We start from the raw sequence: 10,216 nt of genomic DNA on the forward strand, positions 1-10,216 counted from the left end.
TCCCCCTCTCTCTCTGCCCCTCCCCCGTTCATGCTCTGTCTCTCTCTGTCCCAAAAATAAATAAACGTTGAAAAAAAAATTAAAAAAAAAAAAAAAGAAATAGGAAACGAAGAAACTTTGAGATTAAAAATATTTAAAATTACATACTGTTAACATGATTTCAGTAAAATTAAGATGAGTTCAAGATAATATGTCTGAATGCTTAGCATAAATCAATGATGAAAAAGATAAGAGACACAGATATTTAATCTAGGAGGCCTAAAATCTGACCAAAAAGAATTTTAAGGATCAAATTTAGAGAAAATGAAGAGGAAGAAATTATTTTTAAAAAATAAAAGAAACTTTATGAGTGCTGATGAAGGACATGTTTTTTTGTTTTTGTTTTTGAGAGAGAGAGAGGGAGAACAAGTAGGGGAGAGAGAATCCCAAGCAGGCTCCATGCTCAGTGCAACACCCTATGCAGGGCTCGATCCCACGACCCTGGGATCATGACTTGAGCCGAAATCAAGAGTCAGATGCCCAACTGACTGAGCCAGTCAGGTGCCCCAAAGACATGGTCTTTGATTGATAAGCCCTCAATTGGTCTTACACAATTTTCACCAAATGGAGCATCTGATACTAGTTGCCTAACCCATGATCATTCTTCCCTCTTCCTCAATATAAGTACCCTAATTTTGTTTAGAGTGGATTAGGGTGGAAGTGTGCACAATTACAAATTAAAAATAATTCTTTCTACAATTTTCCTTGTGAAGGTGTCATGTGACCCAGTTCTGCCTAGAATGTAGAGGTGATACTCTTAATTTCAGCTCAGATCATGATCCTAGGGTTGTGGGATTGAGCCCTGCATAGGGGCTACTGGGATTCTCTCTCTCCCCTCTCTCCCTCTCCCTCTGCCCCTCCCCAACTCGTTCTCTCTCTCTCTCTCTCTCTCTCTCTCTTTCTCTCTCTGTCTCATGTTGCCTCAGCAACATGATGTGGTAGGAAAGGAAGCTAGAAGGATCCTGAGTCATTAGTGACTTCCTGGAGCATTTTTTTCAACCTCTAGAATTCATGTTACATTTAAAAATAGCATTATATGGTCACTTTAATCAGATTTCTGTTATATGCAGTTGTAGTGCAGTCTTGGTGAATCATGAAAGATAAAAAGAAGATTTTAAAAATGTCTAAAGAAAGAATACAAAAACCTAGAAAGGAAAAAGACACAGGTTGCTTTCACACTTCTAATTAGTAACAACAAATGTGAAAAGAATGAAATTTCTTCTAAACTTAAGGTAAATTATTTTAGACCTAAAATTGTATATTCAACCAACTATCAAGTACTAATCAAGAGTGAGGGCAAAATAAAAACATTTCCCATTTCCGAAGGACTTTTCTGAGGAAGTTACTTAAGGATGTGTTCTGGTAAGTAAGGGAGGAAATAAGAAAAGGAAGAGTAAGACATGTGATCTAGAAAATAGGTGATGGATATAACCCAGACATCCGGGTGGATGACAAACATGAGTCAGGCTTAGGAGTCAATTATCCTGAAAGGATATCCAATTATCAAGAAAGGAATGAGAATGAAAGGCATTGATCAAGTTGCTACTGGAAAAAAAAAAAGTGGATTACATCCAACTGAGAGTGCCATGATTAAAATACTGAATTCCTTTGAGTAGGTGGTAAGGAATATACTTCTCTCTCTGGGAGGCAGGGCTGGTATAACAACATAAAGGAAGGCAATTGAGCAGGATTATCATAAACCCAAACTAAATTCTTTCATGTTGCTGAGTAAATGATGGAGTGTAAAAAAAAAAATGCATTTGATTTTTATGCTGGAAACAATCTCCTTTTACCTGGGTTTATGGATTGTGTCATTGAACTTAATGAAAAGCACTTTTTGGTTTTGAGTCCAGTAATAATAGTTTTACTAACAATATTTAGAAATGCTATTTATTGATCTTCTACATTTAAAATAAATTCATAGATGAAGCACAGAAGACTGAATGATAGTTACAGAATAGCATATGACAATGTGAAAGAAGCATGTTGCTTTCAGCAGTTAGAATGTGGAAAAGGGGGTCACCTGGGTGGCTCAGTTGGTTAAGTGTTCAACTTTGGCTCAGGTCATGATCTCATAGTTTGAGTTCGATCCCTGCACCGGGCTCTCTGCTGTCAGCGCGGAGCCTGTTCTGGATCCTCTTCCTCCCTCTCTTTCTCTGTCCCTCCCCGCTGTGCTCTCTCTCTCTCTCTCTCTCTCTGTGTGTCTCTCTCTCTCTCAAAAATAAATAAAAATGTTTTTTAAAAAGCAGGTGGAAAAGGGAGAAGTAGTAAAAAGAAGGATAGGGGCACTAACATACTCTTTTATATAATGTGGAGTTGGTAGGCATGGACTATAAATAGTAGAATAAGACATTGCAACTTAAAATGATCATTCAAGGGGCTCCTGGTGGCTCAGTTGGTTGAACGCCTGACTTCGGCTCAGGTCATGATCTCATGGTTTCTGAGTTGAGCTCCGCATCAGACTCTGTGCTGACAGCTCAGAGTGTGGAGCCTGCTTCAGATTCTGTTTCTCCCTCTCTCTCTGCCTGTCCCTCACTCATGCTCTCTCTCTCTCAAAAATAAAGACACATTAAAATAATCATTCAATAATTTAAAAGCAATGAGAATCAGAGCCAGAAGTAGTAATGCAATTACTACAGGGCAGCATTTGATGGCAATGTAAGTGACACTTCAGTCCTCACCATTGACAGTGATGAGTCAATAGGTGTTTACAGATGGATAATACAATGTGCGTGTCTGTGTATACCTGTTCGGAGCTATGAAAGTAACCACCACAAAAACTAGAGTCAGAAATAATAGAAATGTTGCTTTGGGGAAGTGAGATTTTGGGTGAGGCAGGAGACTTACTATTCACAAAAGACCTTTTCAGCATTTGTTTACTTATTTGTTGGCCAAAAGGTGATATTACTTTGAATATGATGATGATGACAATCAACTTGAAACAACTCTAATTTCACTTCTGTAATATTTGGGTGGAGATTTAGAAATGAGTAATAGTGTTATGTTTTTGTAAGTATTGACAATCTCATTTAAAAAAAGCTATATGTGAGAATTGGAGGGAAGATGCTTTTAATAGACAGCTTTGTAGCAATCAGGGTATTTCACAAGAAAATAAATCTCACCACATTAACCAGAAAATAGTGAGAAACAATGGTGACATGTGACATGTGATATATACTTCCCCAATGATCTGTTACTTGGTTTCGGGAGTTGCTCGATGAGGAATGTAACCATTTCCATCAATACTTTGTCATAGGTGATGGCTCTGATGCTCTATTTCCAGCTGCCCATGACTGTGTTTTCATAGTCACTCACTTAATGTCTTCAGCCTCTGAGAATGTTTACAAAGCACATCTAAGAATTTTCTTAGCATCCAGTATATTATTCAGAATCCATTTGTTAAGGTACAAGGAAGCATGCTATCATTTTGAATATCAAATACTTTTTTTTTTTTTAAACAACAAAATCCTTGATAGGGATTAAATGACAAATAGTGATGTATGTCTGACACTCACACCTGAAATAGTCGTGTTCCTTCTCTGAAGACTTTCACGGTGTCAAGTCATATTTATTTTCCGGTAGGTTTTAAGGATGGCACATGTGAGGAGTACTGGCTAGCACAGTTAAATCTTCAGCCCAGTGAGGACTTCCCCCGAGGTGTCCATGTTTACAGATTGTTCTATAGTCTGGTTATGAAATGGGGGAAGGTAGTTCACCCTTTCTTCTCTCAGGATGGTAGCCCTTTCCACTCCAGGACATGAATAACGAGGCAGCCTGAAGTCCAGAACCTATCCTGAATAGATTCAAGTGGTCTTGAATTGCATCTCTCTCTTGGATTGAAAATTTCAAAATTTCAAAGTTGTTCTTACATTTTGCTCTTTTGCTTTTATTTATGTTATCTTACAAGCCCATGAACATGGAAGTTCAGAAAATGAGACCTTTAAAGAAGAGTCTGTCTATCTTCTTGAAAAGAAAAAGAAACAATTCCTCTATTTCAGGAGAAATTTAACCTAATTTTTTGCAGATAGGAAGAGAAAGTAGAATAAGTTTTATGTGGTGAATTTTTCAAATATTGTTCTAGAGATTGGTGATTCAACATTAGTTGCTACCCCCAGTGTGGCTCCATTTAATAATGAATATAGCCATTTGGATGTAAAATATTGCAACAAATAATTGGTACATATGTCAATTTTTATGTACTCAAGTGTATCTATAAAATAAATACCCCCAAGTATAATTGTCAAATAAAAGTATGTACTTTCAAATGTATTACTAAACTGTACTTAAAGAAGCAGCAATTAACATTTCCATAAATTTATGAGATTGCCTTGTCCCCATGATCACACACAGTGTGTTACCAAACTTTTTGATCTTTGCTTATCTAATAGGTAAAAAATTATATCTCAAAGTAGTCTTAATTTTCTTCCTGATATAAGCCAGGCTGAGCATCTTAAAATTTTTTGTTTTAGGTTTTGGAAAACAATCACCTTAAGAAATTAAAAAGAATTATCTAAGTTCCAACACCAAAAATTCTGACTTAATTGATTTAGGATCAGGTTTGGACATTGGTATTTCAAAAATCTCCCCCAGAGATTCTAATGTGTAGAACCGCTGCTTTTACATAGAGCAAGTGGAGCTAAAATAGAAGGCTTAGGGAAAGAATATGTCAAACATCACTAAGACTGTGCCCAAGAAGCAAAAGAGAAATGAAGATTAACCTTCTATATAAAAAACCACATCAGGTGGAAGGATCAGATCAGGTTTGGGGAAGAAAGGAGGTGGGAGGAGAGGGGTCTAGGTAAGGGGGAGGCAGAGCTGGTTGGGCTTGTTTTGTGGTATTCTGCTTCTCTTTTAGGTGAAGATGAACTTGAGGCTGAAGCTGCTTCCAAGCTCTTCTCAACCCAGGGTTGTCCTGAATCAGCAGAATGGAGTGACCAGCAGGGTAGGCAGCCATGATGAATTTGCACAAAATAATCCAGGAACTGTTGGCATCACAGATATTGGACATATAAAGAAATAGAGCAACTGAATTGGAAATGTAGAGAATGAGAAAGTAGCTGGTAACTTTGATGGTCCCCATGTGAGCCTCCATGCTGGGGTCCCTGGAGCCAGTGGCATTGCTTTCCATGTGTAGGGTGTGTCTTTTGAGAGAGATGATCAGCAGGGTGGCTGCAAAGATGAACATGATCAGAGGAATGAAGATCCCCAGGTTATAGAGAAGAACCAGGTTGACCACATTGGTCTCAGTGAGGTATTTTTTTTTAGAGGAGTTGGGAGAGGGGATAGAAGAATTGTTACAATACATGGTGTTGATGTCATTGGAGAAGAGTACACTGTAGCCTAAGGAAATAAACATTGATAGCCACAGAGCCAGGGCATCTGTCCCGGAAATTCTCCACTTCAGCTTGAGGAAAAGGGGTGGGAGAAATCAGCAATCTTCACGAAGTAGAAGCTGAGCCAGGCAGCAAACCAGAGGCTACAATGATTTAAGAACATGAAAGTTACTTTGAATGTACCATATATAACATCTTCATTATAAAAATGTGGGGATGTTGAGCTGAAGGTAATTTCTATCATCATGAAGCTTTGGAGAGGTATTCTGGATACACTCAAGAAAAACAGGATCCTGCTTATTGGAAACTGCCTTATTTTTAATCCATTCAGCTATATTTATAGCCATGATGAACCCATTTGCAATGATACCAATGATGCATTCAGTGCCTATAATTGTTAAAATTGAGAGGATGTGAAATGGTGAAAATTCATTATCTGCAGGATTGCAGGTTTTTGTCATCCTGAGTTGTTACCCCTGTTTGGTGTCTGGAGGAAAATGCCTCTCTAGCGTTTGATAGGCAGATCCTCAGTAGCTCCCACTATTCATGTCATAGGAGGAAGCCTTTGATGCATCATTTCCAAATTCATTCCATTTGTTTATCTCAGAATTCTTAGCTCTAAATCTGGGGATGCAAATGATGGAAGGATTTGCTTTCTAATCCTCTTCCATGTCCATTTGGACTTGTTGGTTTTAGTTCAATTATGGGGCCCAGGAAGGACTAGAGTCAAGCCCGATGCGGGGCTTGAACCCATGAACCGTGAGATCATGACCTGAGCCGAAGTCAGACGCTCAACTGACTGAACCACCCAGGTGCCCCAATGTTTTGTATATTTTAAAAAATTTTTAAATTTTATTTAAATCCAGGCTAGTTAACATATAGTGGAATAATGATGTTAGAAGTAGAATTTAGTGATTCTCATCACTTACATATAACACCCAGTGCTCACCCCAACAAGTGCCCTTCTTAATGCCCATCATCCATTTAGCCCATCCTCCACTCAATATCCTTCCAGCAACTCTTAGTTTGTTCTCTGCATTTAAGAGTCTCTTACAGTTTGTCTCCCTCTCTTTTTTTAATCTTATTTTTCCTTCTCTTTCTCTATGTTCATCTGTTTTGTTTATTAAATTCCACATATGAGTAAAATCATATGACATTTGTCTTTCTCTGGCTGACTTATTTCACTTGAGACATGCTCCTTTATAAACCACTAACGTGGTATTGAGAACCATGGCCTTTACTAACGCCAGTTAAGTAGAACATCTGCCTGCCAAGTCACCATTTAACTTAGTTTCACTTGTGACCTCAGGGAACTGATTGGAAATAATAATAATAAATTCAAAGTCAATATAATATATAAATCAATGTATGCTATGTATAGCGTGTGTGTGTGTGTGTGTGTGTGTGTGTGCGTATGCTAGATACTGTTCAAATAATTTATATATCTCATCAAATTTAAGCCACACAGCAATTCAGTGAAGAATATATTTTATTATCTACACTTTGCAGATGAGGAAACTGAGGCTAAATAACTTGTCCCAAGTCACACATCTAGAAAGAGACAGTGTTGGGATTCTACCTCAGGTCACCTGGTTCCAGAGTCCATCTTCTTACCACTCTTTATATTTCCTACACCCATGTGTGGATCCTTTTGTGCGTGCCAAAGACAAAAGTCAGGGTTGACTTGACTGTAACATTTTTTTCCTGGTAGTCTTTTATGATGCCTTCACTATTTAAGGGAAGAATAATTGAGTTAAAAAAAAAAGCGTAATCCAGCTTTCTACCTGTGAGACTTTCTTTACTACTTACACAGAACACTTCACTTCTGACACTTCTGGTCATCAAACGTGTGTGTGGTTTTGTTTTGTTTTGTTTTCCCCACACCAGGCCATTCTGTGATAGTGGCTGGGTGTCCTACAATTTACCTCAATTCAGACACTAACTGCCTGTTTATTATTATTTATTAATAACAGTTTATTATAAAAGGATATGCTAAAGGCTATGGATGATTCTTCAGGTGGAAGAGACACAGAAGGCAGAGTATGTCCATGCCCTCCCCAGGGGCCCCACTCTCCAAACACCTCACATGTTCACCAGCCTAGAAGCTCTCTGAACCCAGTCCTGTGCGATTTTTATGGAGGCTTCATCACATAGGCGGGATTGAGTAAATCATTAGCCATTAGTGATAGTGTCAACTCTCACCCGCCCCCGCCCAGCACCCCCAGTCTAGAAATCAGGGGGTGGGACTGAAAGTTCCAAACCTCTAATCACATGATTGGCTCTCCTGGCAGCCCGCCCCCAGCTTATGTGCGATCCATTGGAAACCACATCATTAACATAACCAAAGACACCTTTATAACACTCATCTCTTCGGAAATTCCAAGGGTTTTAGGAGCTCTGCTAGAGAAACAAGACCAAATGTATTTATTATAATATGATATGATATGATATGATATGATATGATACAATATACATAATCATACCATAATATACAATATCACAATGGTAAAACAAGAAGACACTAATTTTCAAGAGATAGAACTTCGTTGCAAAATGAATTACTTGACAGATAATAAACTTCTTTTGTTACATATAAATATTTAAAGGCCTACACAAAATTTGCCTTTCATTTAAATAGAACACTATGAAAATGAGGGTTGAAGGTATTAAAAAAAGAAAACTGGAGGCATCTGTGTGGCTCACTCTGTTAAGTGTCCAACTCTTGATCTCTGCTCAGGTCATGATCACACTGTTTGTGAGTTCAAGCCCCACATCGGGCTCTGTGCTGATAGTGTGCAGTCTGCTTGAGATTCTCTCCTACTTTCTGCCCTTCACCTGCTTGTGTGCTCTCTCTCTCTCTCTCTCAAAATAAATAAATACACTTAAAAAGAAAGAAAACCACAGGCCCAAAATGATGCCACTTAGACCAAGTTCCCAAACCAGGGCTTAATACTCAATCTAATTGCAACTTCAATCTCCCCCAGAAATATTGCCCTAATTGTCTGGAATTTTCTGGCCAGCACTAAAGAAGTAATCTGTCACTGGGACTCTCTCAGTCCCCCACAAGAGATGAAGTAAACTGCAAGATAAGATCCTCTGCCCTTTTCCCTAGAAGAAAGTGACCTTGCCTGGAGCCATCCTTTCTTCTCTTTCCCTAGTAACTTCCTTGCCCCTCCTCCATCCTATAAAACCTTCCATTTTGTACAACTCTTCGAGGGCCTTGCTACTTGCCAGATGAGATGCTGCCCGATACATCACTTGTTGAATAAAGCCAGTTAGATCTTCAAATTTACTTGGTTGAATTTTGTTTTTGTTTTTGTTTTTTTTTTAACAAAGGAAAAGTTCCCCGTTCCTTTACCACATAGGCTAACCAACAGTAGGGTGAAAACAGCACCAGAATCACTCAACCTATTTTGGAATATTAAAACTAAAAGAGATGGCCATTGTGTAGCAGGATTCTCACACAGAGAGACGGACCGCGAGGCTTTCTTTTCCAGGAAGCACTTTATTTGTCGTGCCAGCATGGGCTCAGTGGGTTTGTACCCGGAAAAACCGAGCCCTGAGCGCAGCAGGGTGTAGCCTTTTGTGCAATTGCTGCTTCTTTGTCTCCCATATATGGTGACACACATAGTCTGATTGAACCCAGTCCAAGTTTCAGAGTTGTGTCAGAGTTATGCATACATGTATAGGAGCTGATTGGGCCACGTTGCCTTCCTTTGTTCTGAGAAGGCCCCCACCACATTCCTTAGGGAAGGGCTCTACCTCTACCACAATTGGGGTGGTCATTTCTAATTTTAAAATGTATGCACAGGACAAATGATGATAAAATTGACCTCTCAATTCAGAGTAAATAGACTTTCGTGAATGAACATAACTCTAAAGTAATGACAAGTAATTCTAACAAAGAGAAGGTTGGTGAGTGAGGTGTCTCTGAAAATCTTCATAACATTTATTTTCTTCTTACTTAAGGCCTCTTTTTAAAAAAAGCAAAAAGCTTCTGAAGGTTTTCTGGCCTGATAAACTGTTTGAGACAAGTTTTTATGGATTTTACCATCTTGTCTTTAAATCCCTGTTTTTGAACTCCAGATATTTCCTTCGAATACAGTGTCGTAAACAACTCTGCTTGTTTCCACACACTTGTGCAAGCAGCTCAGGACCTCTGATTTGGTTTGAAGAGGTTTTTCTTGTCACTGGCTCTTCCCCAGCTCTGCCCACCCAGGTCTCTGACAGTAAGGGGGAAGGGGACAGGCTCTGTTAAGAGTCTGATGATTCTCTCCTCCTTTCTTTGCTAATCACAGTGTCTCACTCTCAGCTCTGTCACCTGTAGTGCCTGACCCCCTGGGAGGTGGTACAGATACTTGCTGGTGAATGAGTGATCTTACCAGTGGCCCAGAGAACTTCTTCCTAATGACTGGCATCCAGAGAAGGCAGTTCAACCACCCCATAAATCTAGAATTTTTGCAGGTTTGATGCCCAAATTGAGTGTGGGAGTGTGAATAACAAGGCTGAGTGAGAGCACGGCAGTTCTCTGTATTAGCGTCTAATACTGTGAGAGGAACACTGGTGGGAGATAGAGAGTACGGGGTGGGGGCATGGGCGGGGATAAGTTAGAGGAAGGGGCAATGGCCTCAGCCTGTGGCTGGGCTTCCTAGTGTTCAGGGGTCGCACAGAGGCGGTGGGCAGGAGCAGGGGCCACAGCCTTCATGAGAGGCACCTCAGAAGAAGCTCTGCTTGTCACAGCCAATGGCAGAGTTGCTTCCTACAATGGAAAGAACATTGTTGTTGTTGACAGGAACTCCCAGGGACAGTCTGAAGTGGGGGGAGGTAACTTTTCTAGGTGAAGA

The 10,216-nt window shown here is 39.5% G+C and overlaps 1 protein-coding gene across 1 annotated transcript; it reads right to left on the minus strand.

The window, feature by feature from the left end:
- Positions 1-3,866: 3,866 nt before the first annotated feature.
- TAS2R39 (taste 2 receptor member 39) lies at positions 3,867-5,863 on the minus strand. Its single transcript, XM_025929368.2, is given in 3 exon segments — positions 3,867-5,460; positions 5,463-5,671; positions 5,673-5,863. Coding segments are annotated over 3 exon segments (1,035 nt in total). The 5' UTR covers positions 5,834-5,863; the 3' UTR covers positions 3,867-4,795.
- Between the last annotated feature and the right edge of the window lie 4,353 nt (positions 5,864-10,216).

The sequence above is a fragment of the Puma concolor genome, chromosome A2 (genome assembly GCF_028749965.1).
Source record: "Puma concolor isolate L17-30 chromosome A2, mPumCon1.1.hap2, whole genome shotgun sequence".
NCBI classification, from domain to species: Eukaryota; Metazoa; Chordata; class Mammalia; order Carnivora; family Felidae; genus Puma; species Puma concolor.